Source organism: Schistocerca cancellata, chromosome 1, assembly GCF_023864275.1.
Source record: "Schistocerca cancellata isolate TAMUIC-IGC-003103 chromosome 1, iqSchCanc2.1, whole genome shotgun sequence".
Lineage (NCBI taxonomy): Eukaryota > Metazoa > Arthropoda > Insecta > Orthoptera > Acrididae > Schistocerca > Schistocerca cancellata.
Window position 1 is genome coordinate 429,913,654 of NC_064626.1, and position 19,442 is coordinate 429,933,095.

General features: G+C 40.2%; 1 protein-coding gene across 2 annotated transcripts in view; it reads left to right on the forward strand.

Annotated features, from left to right (window-relative positions):
• LOC126176234 (actin-binding protein IPP) overlaps positions 1-19,442 on the forward strand; it is a 62,872-nt gene that overhangs the window by 27,186 nt on the left and 16,244 nt on the right. For both annotated transcript variants that reach the window (XM_049923387.1, XM_049923381.1), the window contains exon 7: positions 17,602-18,142. In XM_049923387.1, coding sequence (XP_049779344.1) covers positions 17,602-18,142 — 541 coding nt within the window. The remainder of the gene's footprint in view (positions 1-17,601; positions 18,143-19,442) is intronic.

Genomic DNA, 19,442 nt, shown 5'->3' on the forward strand with positions numbered 1-19,442 from the left:
AAATAAGGAAGCAATTGTGAGATCACAATCCAAATACACTTTATTAGGGTTCTGTTGCCTACTGTAATGACTGATATATTTCGATATGGCATTGAGAAATTCTCTAACACTTTGTACAGCTTTGTCTTGAAATTTATATGGGTAGTTTCCATGTTTTCCTTAAAGAAAAAAAAAAGATGAGCTTATATCCTCTTCCTAATAGAAATATTTGTATAGTACTCAGTTTGAGTACATCCCTAACTTATAGCACAGAGTGACATACAAACCTCTTCCATCTTCTTTTGGCACTGCAAATCTCTGCTTCGTTTGATGTTGCAAATTCCTCACTCTTCGTGAATGTATCTGTAAGCCAAGAACCCTTAGGAAAGCTTCCTTGCAGATCATGACTTCTATTCCGCATACCCTCACATTATAAGAAAATGTAACATCCCTGGATGATATTTTCTTGGAAGTCTTTTTTGGATAGCTTTGAAAGAAATTATGACAAATATAACAAAATGAAATAAATGTACAAAATATTAAACCATTTGCATTTAAATAGTGAACAAACCTCCGCTTTTTCGGTTCCATTTTCATACAGCTCATCAGGTAAGTATTCAGGGCATTAAAGTTTCTTATGTCCCAAAATGAATGAAAAATGTTTTCTTCTTCTGAAAGCAGTTTTGTGAAGCATTTAATTGAGCAAGTACAGGGACTTCCTATAGTAGCAGCCTGAACAGTCTTGTGTGCTTTTAAAGACTTATACTGCTGACCAGCATTTCATCGACATTTTGCTTTATTTTTCTTCCACTGATCAATATTTCGATTTCTTTTCCATGAAGGCTTTGTTTTTTTGGGTGATTCTTCATTTATTCTACTTATTTCAAAGTATAATATGAAGAGCAAAATAGTCTAAGAATTTGTGTGAGATATAGTCATAAGCCACACAAAACATTAAATTTCGCTAAAATCACATTAATAAGAAAATATTTTCTACACATCTTTTGCCTTTGAAACTACATTATTGCACCATTAAGCAGTAATATAAATGTGCCCATCAAGTTTCATCATTAACACACAGGATGGCTGTGAAATGTGTTGCCAATGTTAAGAGAAACAAAGTCACAAGCCACAGGAAATTAATCACCAGAAATAAACCGTTTAATTTCCTTATCGAAACATCATCTGAACTGGAACTGCTGGTCAATGGATGCCAAGATTCATCACTGTCAGGATGCAAAGGGTAAAGCTCTTCACTTCCACTACTGTCTGTGTCAAATATGCGTTGAAGACCCGAAGACGCTTCAGACGTTCCTGACCCACCCGCCATTTTGCCGTGGCTTGTGACTATGTATCTTCTGAAACTACCACCAAATGGCACAGCATAGAACTGCACTCCATCATAGCCTGCCATCTGTTGCAGTAACAAGGAACTTTTTCAACTCATTGTGAAGAAGACATTGTTAAGAATGCCGCAACATGAAAAACTCAATTTCGTGAAAGTTGTGGCTTATGACTATATCTCCCCGAGCCCTTCAAATAATATAGAGAAAAGTGCAGTGACAAATTTCTGTAAGCAATAGAGCATTGGTGTGGACTTTGAGCATTGATGTGGATTCAATAAAGAAGCATTTCAGGGAAAGGAAATAATTAACTTATCCAGAACTATGCCTTCATTAACTTTGGATCAAATCTCGCAACCATGTCAAAGGATGTACTCCGTGGATGTGCTGCGTATGAATATTGTGTTGGGATTAGCAGAGAGCAGTGGTTGTCTGTCTTAGATGACATTGAACTGATAATTAAACAATAATGAAAAAACACGAGAATTCACATGCTAAAGCACTTCATGGCAGTGTGATCAGAAGTTAAATAGTACTAGCCTCATTAATTACATTACTTTATTTTCTTGTAATGGAATAAGTCCTCTTTTTGTATGCTGATAATAACTGTGATCCATTAAGAGACTTACCAGTTCCATTTCAGTGTATGCTCAGTGAGAATCAGAATTTTTTTTCACTTTTGCATTCATCTTAGGCCAACATTTGTTAACAAATGTTTTGACATTTTGGCTGCATAAGTGGGTGGCATTGTTAAAGGTTTGCCCTCTGTTGCTAGTAACAAGCTGCGACCTGTCACATTGACGTCTGATGGCTCTTCCCCTTGTCACCCGCAACAGTTGTTAGCTTCAGCACGGGAATCCAGGATCCATTTACTTTGAGTCTTTTTATTTCTTGTTAAAGTTATTGTCATATTTGTGACTTTCTTATGCTTTACTGAACAAATGGTCATGGCAGTTCTTCGCAACCTGTGTGTAAGTGAATTTTATGATGTGATTGGTCTTGCACAGCACGTGCTCTGCCATGGCCAATTTTTCCAACTGTCCTAACGTGCACTGTTGTTCGGTGGTCCTGGTATCATAGTATCGTCCAGTCGTTCCAACATACCAATTTATACTGTATATTCTTGATGTTAGGAGTGGGTCCATTTTGTTCTTTGCCAATCTGAGACATTCTTTGATCTTCTTGTTCAGTTTGTAAATGGGGCTTTAATGCCATGTTTGCACAGTATGTTGCTGTTCTGTGTCATCCTGGAAATGTATGACTGAAAGGCTGTACCTAACATTTCTTCTACCAATGTGTTACCTTGCCAGGTGTGTGACACTTCTTATGCAACTGGTGGAGTATCCATTACTCATCAGAATGCAATCCAGGTGCTTCATCTTGCATCTGAGGTGCTGCAGCTCACACATTTATCTTGCATGCATTGTAAGTACATTAACCATTCCTCTTTTCTGACAAGGGTGATGATTTGAAAGTTTGTGCAGGTGTCTATAGGTGTATATCAATTTACAATACCTGCTGTGGCCGAAGTACTCACAATTACTTGTAACCAGTTCATCAGGAAAAATGTAGCTGTACATGCTTTTCTTCTTCCATTGTAAATTTAATGTTGGCATGGAGACTATTTAGATATCTTAGGAGGTCACCATAATGTTCCTCACAAAGGCTCTACTTAACAAAGGTGTCATCAGTGTACTTTCCAGCCCTTTTGTAAAAATTGCCATTGCAGGTAAAGTAACTCACGGTAAGATACACGTGTTATGAGAGCCTGATGACATCCAGCAGGAATAATGAAACTGATGTGCTCCAGAGTGTCATTAGGTGGCACTTTGGCAAAGAAAGAAGCAACATAAAAGCTGACCAGAAGGGTGTTTGGTCCAAGCTTCAGTTTTTTCAACTTCTCAGTGAGCTGTCCTAGTCCCTTATGTGTATTGCAACATTTCCCAAACATGACTGAAGTAGAAAGACCAAGTGTTTATCCAGTTTATACATCAGTAAGCCTGGAGCACTTAATGATCAGCTTTAATGGTACACCATCTTTAGGAATTGTTGGGAACCAATACAACCAAGATGGTAGGGCTTTTGTGTCGTACAGGCTCCTCTGTATGTCATAGAGAGAAGACACCTTGATTAACTGATTCTTATTCTGTGCAATCCCCTGTATTGGCCCTGTGCTAGGCTTTTATAATGTTGTTGGGCCTAGCACGTCACACATCTTCTGATCACGATCTTCAGTCTTCATTACAGTGGTCACATTTCTCTCAGTGGCAAGCAGAACCAGTATGCTCCTGTCAGCATTGAGACTCTTCTCTTTTCAGGTTGCTTGACACAATATCTGTTTGGTTTCAATGTGTATTTTTACAGCTTCTTCACGTGGAAAGTTCCAAGTGGCTGCTTCAGTGCTGGATAAAATTTTTGTATGGTAATGGATTCCCTCCTTTTTGAACATAGGGTTCCTCCTATGCATTGACTGTTCTCTGAGATTCAGCAAAGTTCCTGACATGTCAGGACTCCACTCGTCAGTGTGCTTTCTGCATCTTTCAAACTTTTTCTTCTGTCTCTTGGTGTAATAGTTGAGCTTGTTCTGCGTCTCTCACAGGAGTGTGTCTTATCAGGAGCTCTTGTGTGTGTAATGGAAATTTCTACAAACAGCATGGAGGTTTCCGTATGATTAGTCCATTTAGTCCGGTGGAGCATTTCAAACGACAAGTTCTGAATGTGGTACCTTATAAACCTAAGGTGTGCTTACTGCTATGTCAACAACACCTTCATCTTGTGGGGAGCCATGGTGAGGAACAATTTGGTTGTTTCCCAAGACATCTGAACAGTCTCCATGTCAACATTACATTTATTATGGTTGCAGAAAAGGATTAACATCAACCTTTTGTAGAAGTACTGGTTACAAGGGACAGGGAGAATCTGGGCCATAGTGTGTATCAAAAACCAATCAGATACACTGTATCTCTGGCCATTGGCTTGACTCCATTTCATTACCAGCAATGGAATGTGAGTCCATGACAGTCCAGTTGCTCATGAAGGTAAAAAGTCAAAACGATTGTTAAATGAACTTCAGCCAAATATCCCGAGACAATAAGCAGCAAGTAATACATCATGTATTCATTGTAAGCGTTTATGGAATTTTTATGATCATTAGCGTAATTAATTTTCTGAAGTAAATTCATTATTTCTGGTACTGTTGTAAGTAGTCATTACAAGTAGATATGACGAGAAATGCTGCTATTGGTGTTGTGTTTTTTTTTTTTTTTTGTTTTTTATGTGACAGATTAAATTTGTAAATGTAGACTAATGGACTTTTTTTAAAAAATCATGTACATATTATGTAGCTGTTTATGGCTAAATGGAAACCAGAAGTGCAGCTAGGACCACATAGTGAATTTGCAAATATAAAGTTCCTGTTGGCCTGGTTGTGATTCTAAACTCATACTAGACTAGCTGGGTAGGTAGGAAAGTAACTACAATAGGTATACAGTAGCATCAAGTCAGGTTAATGGATTTCTACCTCAGATTCACCACAAATTGTACCAGGAAATGATATTGAAGTAATCTTTTGTCATGTATGGTTTTCAGCCTGATTTGCCAAAATTTACCAGTCAAATTTAAATTTTAACAATAAGCAATAAAGTAACCAAAATTATTCTCTGGATATAAATAAAATCAAAACATAATGCACTATGTGACCAAAAGTCTCCAGAAACCTAGTACCATTTGTTACAGACTGTCCAGCTGTGTTGGAGAATTCAGTTGAGAAAACTATTACATTTTGAGGAAACAGAATGCTTGGTCTTTACTTACCTTAAGGAGGTGAAATTCCAAGTTCTGTTGATAGAAACAGGTAAAAGGAAAAAATATTTGTACTAACATTTGAAACTTGTTACTAGCATTTGAAACTTGTCTGTTCCTTCTTCAGGGATGAAAGAGGGATTGGTTGGGGAATGTTAGTGAAGAGGAAGCATATTACTCAGACCCTAGGTTGAGAAGACCATCATACAAGGTCTGAAGTTCCGAAGACTCAATAGTTTTTGCTACTTTTAAACTTTTGTATACATGGAAGAAGCGTGGAGATACTTGAAGGTCACAGATAGATTATATAATGGTAAGACAGAGATTCAGGAACCAAGTTCTAAATTGTAAGCCATTTCCAGGGGCAGATGTGGACTCTGGCCACAATCTATTGATTATGAACTGTAAATTAAAACTGAAGAAACTGCAAAAAGGTGGGAATTTGAGGAGATGGGACCTGGATAAACTGAAAGAATCAGAGGTGTAGAGAGCTTCAGGGAGAGCATCAGGGAACGATTGACAGGAATGGGGGAAAGAAATACTGTAGAAGAAATAGTGAAGGTAGCAGAGGATCAAGTAGGTAAAAAGACGAAGGCTAATAGAAATCCTTGGGTAACAGAAGAGATAAGGAATTTAATAGATGAAAGGAGAAAATATAAAAATGCAGTAAATGAAGCAGGCAAAAAGGAATACAAACGTCTCAAAAATGAGATCGACAGGAAGTGCAAAATGTCTAAGCAGGGATGGCTAGAGGACAAATGTAAGGATGTAGAGGCGAATGTCACTAGGGGTAAGACAGATACAGCCTACAGGAAAATTAAAGAGACCTTTGGAGAAAAGAGAACCACTTGCATCAGTATCAAGAGCTCAGATGGAAACCCAGTTCTAAGCAAAGAAGGGAAAGCAGAAAGATGGAAGGAGTATATTGAGGGTCTATACAAGACGATGTACTTGAGGACAATATTATGGAAATGGAAGAGGCTGTAGATGAAGATGAAATGGGAGATACGATACTGCGTGAAGAGTTGACAGAGCACTGAAAGACCAAAGTCGAAACGAGGCCCCAGGAGTAGACAACATCCCATTAGAACTACTGACAGCCTTGGGAGAGCCAGGCCTAACAAAACTGTACCATCTAGTGAACAAGATACATGAGACAGGCGAAATACCCTCAGACTTCAAGAAGAATATAATTCCAATCCCAAAGAAAGCAGGTGTTGACAGATGTGAAAATTACCGAACTATCAGTTTAATAAGCCACGGCTGCAAAATATTAACACGAATTCTTTACAGACGAACGGAAAAACTGGTAGAAGCCGACTTCAGGGAAGATCAGTTTGGATTCCGTAGAAATGTTGGGACACATGAGTGAAAGGCTATTTACAATTTTTACAGAAACCAGATGGCAGTTATAAAGAGTCGAGGGGCATGAAAGGGAAGCAGTGGTTGGGAAGGGAGTGAGACAGGGTTGTAGCCTAACCCTGATGTTATTCAATCTGTATATTGAGCAAGCAGTAAAGGAAACAAAAGAAAAATTCAGAGTAGGAATTAAGATCCATGGAGGAGAAATAAAAACTTTGAGGTTCACTGATGACTTTGTAATTCTGTCAAAGGCAGCAAAGGACCTGGAAGAGCAGCTGAACGGAATTGACAGTGTCTTGAAAGGAGGATATAAGATGAACATCAACAATAGCAAAACGAGGATAATGGAATGTAGTCGAATTAAATTGGGTGATGCTGTAGGAATTAGATTAGGAAATGAGATGCTTAAAGTAGTAAAGGAGTTTTGCTATTTGGGGAGCAAAATAACAGATGATGGTCGAAGTAGAGAGGATATAAAATGTAGACTGGCAATGGCGAGGAAAGCGTTTCTGAAGAAGAGAAATTTGTTAACATCGATTATAGCTTTAAGTGTCAGGAAGTCGTTTCTGAAAGTATTTGTATGGAGTGTAGCCTTGTATGGAAGTGAAACGTGGACAATAAATAGTTTAGACAAGAAGAGAATAGAAGCTTTCGAAATGTGGTGCTACAGAAGAATGCTGAAGATTCGATAGGTAGATCACGTAACTAATTAGGAGGTATTGAATAGAATTGTAGAGAAGAGAAATTTGTGCCACAACTTGACTAGAAGAAGGAATCAGTTGGTAGGGCATATTCTGAGACATCAAGGGATCACCAATGTAGTATTGGAGGGCAACGTGGAGGGTAAAAATCGCAGAGGGAGACCAAGAGCTGAATACATTAAGCAGATTCAGAAGGATGTAGGTGTCAGTAGTGGTAGAGTGGAAGGTCTTCTCGAGGTGTGGCAGGGGGTGAAAGACATTCCGGAGGGCTGAGTGGAAAGCCTCTCCAGTTTGTCTGACGAACCGGTTTCAGGCTCTGTCTCTGGCTGATACTGATCTTCAGCCGGACGTGGCTGCTTTGTCCTGTTCCAGAGCTTGCCCCTCAGTCTGCAAGATCCGGGCGGTCGCAGAGGGTGGGCTTACTGGTAGTTGGGAGCTCCAACGTCAGGCGCGTAATGGGGCCCCTTAGGGATATGGCAGCAAGAGAGGGGAAGAAAACCAATGTGCACTTCGTGTGCATACCTGGGGGAGTCATTCCAGATGTGGAAAGGGTCCTTCTGGATGCCATGAAGGGTACAGGGTGCACCCATCTGCAGGTGGTTGCTCATGTCGGCACCAATGATGTGTGTCGCTATGGATCGGAGGAAATTCTATCTGGCTTCCGGCGGCTATCTGATTTGGTGAAGACTGCCAGTCTCTCTAGCGGGATGAAGCAGAGCTCACCATCTGCAACATCGTCGACAGGACTGACTGCGGACCTTTGGTACAGAGTCGAGTGGAGGGTCTGAATCAGAGGCTGAGACGGTTCTGCGACCATGTGGGCTGCAGATTCCTCGACTTTCAGGACATGCGGGGACCAAGCAGCAATCGGTATTGTAATTGTAAACTGTCGAAGCTGCATTGGTAAAGTACTGGAACTTCAAGAGCTGATAGAAAGCACCGAAGCTGAAATCATTATAGGTCCGGAAAGATGGCTGAAGCCAGAGATAAATTCTGCCGAAATTTTTACAAAGGCACAGATGGTGTTTAGAAAGGATAGATTGCATGCAACTGGTGGTGGCGTGCTTGTCGCTGTTAGTAGTAGTTTATCCTGTAGTGAAGTAGAAGTGGATAGTTCCTGTGAATTATTATGGGTGGAGGTTACACTCAACAACCGAGCTAGGTTAATAATTGGTTCCTTTTACCAACCTCCCAACTCTTTTCCAGAGCAAGAAGAACTAAAACAGACTATTATATCGTTGTTGTTGTTGTGGTCTTCAGTCCAGAGACTGGTTTGATGCAGCTCTCCATGCTGCTCTATCCTGTGCAAGCTTCTCCATCTCCCAGTACCTACTGCAACCTACATCCTTCTGAATCTGTTTAGTGTATTCATCTCGTGGTCTCCCTTTATGATTTTTACCCTCTGTGCTGTCCTCCAATACTAAATTGGTGATCCCTTGATGCCTCAGAATGTGTCCTACCAACTGATCCCTTCTTCTAGTCAAGTTGTGCCACAAATTTCTCTTCTCCCCAATTCTATTCAGTACCTCCTCATTAGTTATGTGATGTACCCATCTAATCTTCATCATTCTTCTTTACATATCTGCCAAATTTTGTTTTTGGGACTTAACATTTGGTTTAATAACACTGGGCAGGCATTCATCCGGCCGCTAGAAATATATATTTGCTTGTTGCATTATGTACTGTTGCTCATCATGCTATAAAACCACCTCCTATTGTTTTGTTTACATAAGCGTAAGTGATGTGGCACATTCATTCATGTTGTGGTGGATTCTAGGCAGCAGCAAAACTACTTAGCAAGAATGCTATTGCTTGTTGATGAATGATTCTGCAACTACCCTGTACCTGGGCTTCAGAGATAATCCTCTGCAATAGCTTTTCTACTGCTGGATCATTGGCTGATACCAGTTTTCTGCAAGGAGGTCTTTATTCCACACTTCTTCTAATTTTTGTTAATTCTTCTTAACTGTGACTGATAGTTTTGGCATTTACGTCACTTTCAAACAAGTGGAGTGTATACCGAGGATCTGAGCTACAGAAATAACAGGACTGGCTCAGAGAGATTTTGTAGGAAAACATTGTTGTAGCTACACAGTGTCATCAGCCAGATACAATTGGTCTTTAATTTGCTTAATTTAATAACATATGTACCAAGCTCAAACAAGATTAAATGTCATATCACTATTAACTCTCATCTTTTACTATGTGTATACATAAAATTCACATAACAAGATGAATATATAATACTATATTGTCTTCTGTACAGTAGTAACATTTAAAGGTTTCTTGTATGATGATATACTGACTACTTACAAATATCATCCTAGCTGATATGCCTAGGAATATGGTTACATAAAGTAGTTGACCACTGTTGTTTATTATAAATAAAAAGCATAATATTGTGTGTGTTCTACAGGATTCAAACAGTGGAAAACCTGGGATGGAATAATGACAGCATTATGAAAAGGATAGTTTGCTACTCGCCATATACAGGACACATTGAGTTGATGACAGGCACAAGAAAAATACTGCTAAGCATTTGAGCTTTCAGTCAAAAGGCCCTCCTTTAAAGTAGAGAAAACCCACACGCATTCATACTTGTACAACTCTCTCTCTCTCTCTCTCTCTCTCTCTCTCTCTCACACACACACACACACACACACACACACACACACACACACGATCACTCTCTGTGGCCTCTGAGGCCAGACTGTGCACAGCAGCTGTGCCTGATGAGAAAGCAGTTTGTCGGTCTTGGGGGTAAGGAGAAGGCTGAGGTGAGGAGGGGGAGGAACAGAGGATAGGGTTGGGGGGAGGTGCAGTGCTGCTTGTGGTATCATACAAGGATGTGGGGGGGGGGGGGAGCAGGGTTGGGCTGCTAGGAGCATTTGGGAGGTTTGGGGGTGGGGGGATGTAGAGGAAGGGAAAAAGACTAGTGGGTGCATTGATGGAATAGAAGACTGTGTGGTGCTGGAGTGGGAGCAGGGAAGGATATAGGTAGGTGAAGGACAGGGCTTAGCAAAGGTTGAGGCCAGGGGTAGAGGGGATGGAAGCATGGGATATGTTCCAGGGAGACTTTCCATGTGCGCAATTCAGAAAAGTTGGTGTTGATAGGAAGGATCCAGGTGGTGCAGGGTGTGAAGTAGTCATTGAAATGAAAAGAAGCACGTTGTGTTAGGCGGCAGGGTTAGCACCTGGGTGGTCCAGTTGTCTCATAGTTTGTTTGTGGCCATTAATGTGGAAAGACAATTGTTGGTTGTCATGCCCATGTAAAGAGCAGCATAATGGTTGCATATTAGTTTATAGATTACATGACCGCTTTCGCAGGCAGCACGCCTTTGTCGTTATTAGTGAAGCCTGTGACTGGACTAGAGTCAGCAGTGATGGGAGGATCTATGGGACAGGTTTTGCATCTAGGTCTATTGTGGGCATACATGAGGCAAGGTGTTGGGAAAAGGAGTGGAGTAGGGATGAACAAGGATATTGCATAGGTTCTGTGGGCAGCAGAATCCCATTGTGGGAGGGCTGGGAAGAAAAGTGAGTAGGTTATTCCTCATTTCAGGGTATGATGAGGGTTAAATGGAATATGATTTAGTTGCTCCAGTCCTGGATGCTATTGAGTTAAGAGGGAAGTGCTCTCATGAGGGAAGTGCTCCTTTGTGGCCAGACAGTGGGAATATGGAAAGTGATAGGTGATTGGAGAGACAAGGCACAGGAGATCTGATTCTGTATATGGCTGGAAGAGTAATTTTGGTCTGTGAAGGTCTCAGTGAGACACTTGATATATTCAGAGAGGGACTGCTCATCAGTACGGATGTGATGGCCAAAGGTGGCTTGGCTATATGGAAGGGAGTTCTTTGTATGGAATGGGTGGTGGCTGTCGAAATAGAGATATTGCTGGTGATTGGTAGGTTTGACTTGGAAGAAAGTACTAATGTAGCTATCTTTTGGGTGGAAGTCAACTTCAAGGAAAGTGGTTTGTTGGGTTGTTGAAGCAAACGGGGGAGAAAGTGTTGAGGTTCTGGGGGAATGTGGATAGGATGTCCATCCCTCGTTCCAGATGATAAAGATGTCATCAGTGAATCTGAACCAGGTGAAGGATTTGGGATTCTGGGTGCATAGGAAGGATTCCTCTAGATAACCTATGAATTGGTTGGCATAGGATGGTGCCATCAGGCTTCCCATTGCTGTACCATTTAGCAGAAACTCCATCAAAATGGTCTTGTCCTTATTTAGCACCAATTTGTTTTTGGTGGATATTCTGTGATGAGGCTAATGTTCTCTGTATTATTTTCCACTGCTAACTTGTCTTGTACAGCCCCAGCTTATGAAGGAGGTATCTTTGGCATAATTTACAAGGTTTGAGTTTTGTGGAATTATTATATCACTGATGTACATAATAAACAGAAAAGGCCCGATAATGCTTGAAATTAATTTACGTAAATACAAGGAAATATGTGTTATTTCTTTACAGTTGTGATAAAGAATCTTTTTCACCATAATTCTGATCACTACAAGGTACAGAAGTTAAAAATCTTCATATGGATTGCAACTGCTGCCAGTGTTTTCTATCTAATGTATAGAAATATTGTTGTAACAGGCTTAAATGCATTAACTATATTCCTTTTACCGACATTTTATATTTTTGCTGTTATGTGTGGTGCAAAAGTATTCATCTTCTTCCTGTGTGGCCCAGGTAAGTAAAAATGTTGGGTACCTCTGGTGTACAGGGTGTAACATCAATAGTGATAAGCAGGGTGACATGATAAAGGAACAGAAACTGTGGAGAGTGTGTAGAGGAAATGGTTGTTGTCTATGTAGGAGTAGTGAACTGAGTGAAACAAGGTTCAACATTGGTTTTAGGTTAAGACTCATGGGTAGGGTTGGTGGTAAAAAGTGTTTCCACTGTAGGAACTGGGAGAAAGAAGAAGATCTTTAAGAAGTGCAACATGATTAAATTTGTGAATGGGGCGAAAAGTAAGTCCTTTGAAAAAGACTGATACTTCTGTGGGGCGAAGGCTGCTGAGGGAAAGCTTCATGACTATGTTTGGGGTCTGTTTAGGTTCTGGATTCAGTATGGTGGTGGGAGGGAGTTTCTGAGGGTGTGGTAAATGTAATAGGTGTGTGAAGCAGGATTTTTCAACTGTGAGGGTATTTGGGGGAGGTTTGGACATGGTTGTAGAGGTGCCGGATAGTGGCACTCCAAGGCAGGAGTAAGAGGCATATAGGTTTGATAGGTTTTTTGAGGTGTTGCTGTGCATGCTGCTCTAGTTCTTGGAGGGCAAGAGTGTCAGTGTCAGAGATGAGATGCAGGAATTTGGGATTGCAGAGCAGGAGAATTTTACGAATGGAGAGGATGAGGTGGAGGTGGTTTGGGCCTGGTTTACTTGGTTTTGCAGGTCTAGGTTAGTGAGGGCTATGGACTGGCATAATTTGAACAGATGGAGCTCATTGTGGAAGAAGCAGTTGCAGCCGGAGATCGGTAATTTGATGGTAAGGCCATTTGGGAGGATTCCATGAGCTAGGTAACAACAAAGAAACAGTATGTGGGACTGGTGATAGGTATAAGAAAACTTTTCTTTGTTGGTGCAGATGGAAGGAGCAAGGGTTCATGGTGGAGGATAAAAAATATGTAAATTACATAAAAATGTGTGCGAAAAAAATTGTAAAAATGCACAAAACATATAAAATGCATGGAAAAAATTGCAAAAAAGACAGGACAATTGAACTGTGGGGAACAAAGCTGAAACCTTAGGGAGCAGGGCCAACAGTACTAGGTCAAAGTGGACTAAAATTGATTTAAAAATACAGTGAGATCAAAGAGAAAAATCAATAAAAAACAATATGTAGGATGCAGGTTGGTGGGTGGATATGTGTGAAGAGAGGGGAGAGCAGATGTAAATGAATAAGGTGAGGTTAGTACATGTGTACTGGAATAAAGGAAGAGAAAGGGGAGAGGAGAAAAGGAGGGGTTAGTAGATTCAGGTTCAAGAAGTTTATGTTATACAGGAAAGTATGATAAAGAACACATGAAAGTACATGAGAATGAGGCAGGAAGAGTCCAAGACTACAGCAAATGAATCATATTCTCCATCATGGTTTTGACTATGTCTCATAATGCCCTGAAATGAGGAATATCCTACCTGCTAACCTTCCCACCCTCCCTTAGTGGTATTCTGCCACCCACCAGACTTACGCAATATCCTTGTCCATCCCTACTCCACCTCTGCTCCAAACCCTTTACCTCGTGGATCATATCCCTGCATTAGACCTAGATGCAAGATCTGTCCCATACATCCTCCAACCACTACCTGCTCTAGTATGGCCACAGGCATCACCTATCCCATCAAGGGCAGGCCTACCTGTGAAAGCAGTTATATGGTCTACAAGCAAAGCTACAACCACTATGTTGCTCTCTAAGTGAGCATGGAAACCAACAAGCCATCTCTCCGCATGATTGGCGAACAGCAAACTGTGGCCAAGACACAACTGGACCATCTAGGTACTGGCCATGCTGCCAAACACAACGTGTTTCACTTCAGTGTCTGATTCACAGCGTGCAAAATCACGATCATTCCTATCAACAACTGCTTTCCTGAACTGGGCAGGTGGAAACTTGCACTGCAATATATTGTTCATTTTATGTATATAGACTAAAGCGGTGAGTGAAAATTTGTACCAAGGCCAGGAATCAAACACAGGTCTCCTGCTTATCAAGTAGGTGCACTAGCCACTAAGCCACCTTGGCACAGTTGCACAGATTTCCCTGGTATGTCTCCCTCTTTGATCCAAATTCTCATTGCCATCCAAGTCAACTTTAAATTCTCCCTTACTCATGAACAGAATTGCCGAGGCTCTCCATGTTCTGTGTAATGGAGATTTTAAAGTTGACTGGGGCAGCAGTGAGAATTTGGATATAGGAGGGAGGCATCCCAGGGTAATCTGTGGAGTTGTGCGAACTGCTATGTCAAGGTGGCCTAACGGCTAACATACCTGCGTGGTAAGCAGGAGATTTGAGTTCGATTGCCAGCCTTGATACAAATTTTCACTCACCTCTTCAGCCTACGCACATAATATCATATCTGTATGAGATTAGTAAAGTCTCTTAAATTGTGTCATTTCATTTGTAAAAGTACCTGTACCTGGGTTTCAGGCTAGATCCCCCATTTACGTTCAATGCTGAAATGCTATTTCAGAACATGGAGAGACTTGGCAGTTCTGTTCGTGTATAAGGGGGAATTTAAAGTTGACTGGGGCAGTATGAGATTTTGGATTAAGCAGAGAGACATGCCATGGTAATTGTGCAGTTGTGTGAACTGCTGTGCTAATGTAGCTTAGTGGCTAGCACTCCTATCTGGTAAGCAGGAAACCTGGGTTCGATTCTCAACCTTGATACAAATTTTCACTTGCTGTGTCAGGCTATGTACATAACCAGTCAAGTCTCCGAAATTGCCTCATTTCACATCCTACATTCCTGTAACCCCACTGACCTTAATCTTTGCTAGTCCCTGTCTTTCATCCACCTATCCTCTTCCCTGCTCCCACTCCAACACTACATAGCCTTCTATTCCACCAATGCACCCACTAATCTTTTTCCCTTCCTCTACTTCTGTCCTTTTCAGCTCCCCCCCCCCTCCCCCTCTTCCCACCCTCAAATCTCCTCAGCACACGTGGCAGGCCTATTCTGTCTGCACCACATTACTGCCTGCTCCCACAAGTGCCCTACGATTTCCCTCAGCCCTGTGCTGCTCTCCCTCCTCTCCAGCCCTGTTTCTTCATTGCCCCTACCACCCACATATTGCTTTTCCCATTATGCACATTGCTGTGCACAGTCCAACCTCAATGGTCATTTGTGTGTGAGTTGTGCTTATGTGAATGCACATGTTTTTTCTGCCTTAGAGCAAGACCTTGTGGCTGAAAGCTCAGGTGTGGCAGTCATTTTCTTGTGTCTGTGCGCAATTCAATGTCTGCTCTATATGCTGGGTAGTAAACTATCCTTTTCATAATGTTGTCATTATTCTACAAGATTTGGTTATTTACTTAACCAGTTTTTGTGTACTAGGTCATCATCATATTGTAACTGTCTGTCATCATTAAAGGAGTTACAGTATTTGCAAACAATATTGGAAAAGATTTTACTCAATATAGGCATGAACACAGTGAATGTCATCTTTGATAGTGGCAGGGATATGCAGTTAAAAAGGTAGGTAGTTGAACAGTAAATAAATATAAAGGGAGGAAACCAGGAAGACAGTATCTCTAAGCTCACAAAACAGTGCATATATTACATTTTAAATTAAATTAACAATCCTAATAAAGGAAAATTACTACTTGACAAGATTGCTAAAGAATATTTTGTATAGGTATTACATATGGAAAATGACACAGAAACAGAATAAAAGAATTGACAATTGTGACAACAGAATACATTGAGTAGAAAATCAGTCACATTAAAGTAAATAAATACAGAAAATGAAGGAATAGAAAGGAACAGACAGTGCAGGAAGCGTTGGGAAACTGTGGGGATTAAGTGGAAGTTTAGAAGGGGCAAAAGTATTGAGCTGTGTTTGGTCATTTAGTGTTAAATCTGGACTCCAGGCCAGATTTTTGTTGATTTCCAGGGCTTCCAAGAAGTTGAGTTATTGGCCTTTGTTTGCTATGTGCATGATGTCGGTCTGTGGCTAACACCTGTGACCATCACTCAGTACATGCTCAGCAAATGTTGCATCACAGTTATGCATTCTCCAACTGTGTTCATGTTCAGCCATCATAGCTGCTGTGCCTCTGCCTGACAGACCAATATAAAACTCATCTCATTCAAGACAAGTAATTTTTATAGCCCATTATTTGCTAGTAACTGGGTCTTATTTTTGCTATGAAAATAGTCTAGGCTCTTGTGTTCCTCGCATAGTATGAAATCCCATAGCTGCAGAATTTCAGTGTTTAAGCTACACTCTCTGATACCTGTCTTAGGTGTGTTGATGTCTAAGCATTTGTGCATCTGTTCGATTCAGTTTCTTCCCATATGCTTTCAATCCTCAGTCTCAGTGCACCTGCGAATCTGAAATACCTGGGAAATCTCTCTGACAGAATGCCTGATCATGAGAGACCCAAGAATCATGCTTTGTTGAAACTCATTGCTCTGAGCTGACTAATTCGTGAAGAAAAGAGATCTGTGACATTAATGAGTTGTCTCTTCAGTTATATACCCTCCTATGCACAGCATAACATTTGAAGAGTAATTTCAGTGGAGTCTCCACAAATTTTTGATCAAAACAGTGTACTAATGAAGAAAAAATAAAAGCCAGTTGTAAGTGGTTTGTTTACGTATCTGTAATTGCTTTCAGCTTTCAGTAAAGCCATTTTCAGTGGTAACAGAATGTGGATAAGAAGTGAGAGTCAGTAGTATGACATTAGTGATAAGTTTAGAGGAAATTTACATACATGATAAGAGTAAAATGACAATTACTTAAAACATGAAACATTCCAATAATTCTGTTAAAAACAGTATTTAGTGACATGATAACAGAACTAGATCAAAAGTCAAATAATTTAATAGTAAGGGTAATAATTAAAGGCCTAATCCAAATAAAATACAAAACAAAAAATTTCCACATCAGTCCTTGTCTTGATAAAGTACAGAGATATTCATCAACAACTGTATTTTGGACTTATAATCTCAGCTTGTTTATGTTATTAAATAGTGTATTTTAACAGAATAATACAAACATTTTGTATGTCTTTTTTCCTGTATACTTATCATCGATTTGATGCTACTTGTCCCCACTTTAATTTTAGTTCTGTTATGATTTAAAATGCACCTCAATGAAGGTTGAAACCATTGGCTGATGTTTATAAAGAAATGACTTACGGCTAGAGTGGCTTTGTTCCTTGTTGCTATTCTACAACTGCAGAAATAATCTATGGTCTCATTAGGGAGCAACTGATTGCATTAATCTGTGTCACATGTTTGGTTGAGTGATGAAGGAATGGTGTGTGTGAAAATGCACTGATGCATTACCAACAGGAAACATCAGAACTCATGACAGATGTTGCTTGTAGTATTAAATGACATGGTGGATTTTTTTTTTACTATGATATTCATTTGTAAAGTTCTCAGGAATAGTTTATAATATAATTCATGTATTTTCCTGAATTTTTGCTATGTTTGTTGCATGTATATTTCTATTACAACTCATTTCAGTGTAGTATTACTGTTGTAAATGCTGTTTAGCATTTCATTACTTAGTTAGTCCCTGTAAATGACACCTTTAGAGTTTACTCCATACCTCCCTGCTATTCAAACAATTTTTCACTAAACTCTTCTTATTCAGAGTTACTGTGATGTGCTATATATAACTTAATTTGCTTACATTATTTTTTCACACTGAAATGCTCAATACATCTCATGGCAGGTGGCATTACGTTCTATCCGTAAGGACCTAATGACAAAACGAGGCAGCCTCGTACCTTTGAATGTTCAACCACGAATGTGTGCAAAGAAGGACATCTATGTGATTGGTGGCTCAAAGCGTGAGTTAGAGGTGTCATGGACCCGTTCTTCAGAATGCACCTTCAACTCTGTGGCAAAATTCAACACATTTCTACAGCAGTGGGAACTTGCAGCTTCAATGGGCATCAGTCGAATCCTTCCTGGTGTTACTACTCTGAATGGGCATATTTTTGCTGTTGGAGGTGAACAGGATTCCCAAATACTGGCAAATGGAGAAGTCTATAATCCTGCTGACAATAGTTGGTCAAAAATTGCGAGCATGGTGGTGCCGCGCTGTGAGTTTGGGCTGTGTGCTCTGGATGGTCACCTGTATGCTCTAGGTGGCTGGGTTGGTGAAGACATTGGTGACTCCATTGAGCGATATGATCCCATGCAAAATGAGTGGCAACTGGAAGGAAACCTGCCTGAAGCTCGTTTCAGCATGGGTGTTGTATCATATGAAGGTGAGTATTTCATAGTCAAAGTAGCTCTTGCACATTTCTTGATTTCTTTACAGGTGGATGGTTAACAACTTACAAAAATAAATAAGTGAAAGTGGAACATGTAAGCACCACATAAATGTTTACCTCATGTGTTTGCCATTACCAAAGAAATCAAGTAAAACCAGCTAACAAAAGATGAAGAACTGTGATTGTTTGCTGAAACTCACCCCTCCCCCTTACCCTCCCACTTCACCAACACTGCTGCTGTATGTTACTCACGAGATGTGTTATTTAGTTGTTACTCTGTTACATCAGATATTTTAATACTGGAGTTATTTTCAGAATTATCAAAAATGAAAGGGACAACTTGCATTTTTGGGAGAGAAACAATCACCAGATAAATTGCCTGTAAAATATAAGCAAATAATTTTAAAAGAGTCCATAGTGAATTCGTAGGTAAAATGGCTCTACTTCTTGAAATACATTGGGCACATACAATGGTTCAGGATTGTTGAACAATTGTTTTATATATATCTGTTTCATAAGTGGCAACAGTTTATCTTTCACCTTGCAATAAGTTTATGTACCTTTTGCAACATTATAGGACTGTCATGTCTATGGGATGGTGTTGTCTGTTTGTCGCTTTATTCTTTGTCCATGATGGAAGAGATGGAACAGTGAATGTGCACCCATGGGCTGTCATTCAGACTTGGAACAAAGACAGACTGTATAATGGAGTGGATGTAACACACATTTTTGTGCTCATAAATTCAGAACTTTTTTTTTTTTCTTTGGGGGAGGGGGTGGGAGTCAGTTGGCTTTCATGGAGATAAGCAGAGTGTCAAGTACAGATGCACCAATGAATGAGAATTTCTAGACAATCCTGAGAGGCAGTGCCATGAAATATAGAATAGAGCTGTTTTATTGAAACAATGACAACTGTGAGATTTCAGTGTTTTGTTGCCATAGTGTGTTTAAACTTAAGCTGTAAGTGGAAGTGGAACATGTAAGTACCAAGTGTGCATTGTTAACGTCACTGGTTACAAAATGGCATTTCATTTAGAAGCTTCCAATTCAAACGAAGATAAAAAGTAATTGCCCATTTTTTTTTTGCAGAGCATAATCCTTATCCATAGGTGACACAGTAATTATTGTTATGTAAATATTATTGCCGTACTGGCAAACTGCTGTATCACAATGTGCCGCAAAGGTGTCATGGCAGATGACCAGTAGCATTTGCCTAATGGTGGTCAGTATTAACCATACAAGAAAAATGGTTCAAATGGCTCTGAGCACTATGGGACTTAACATCTGAAGTCAT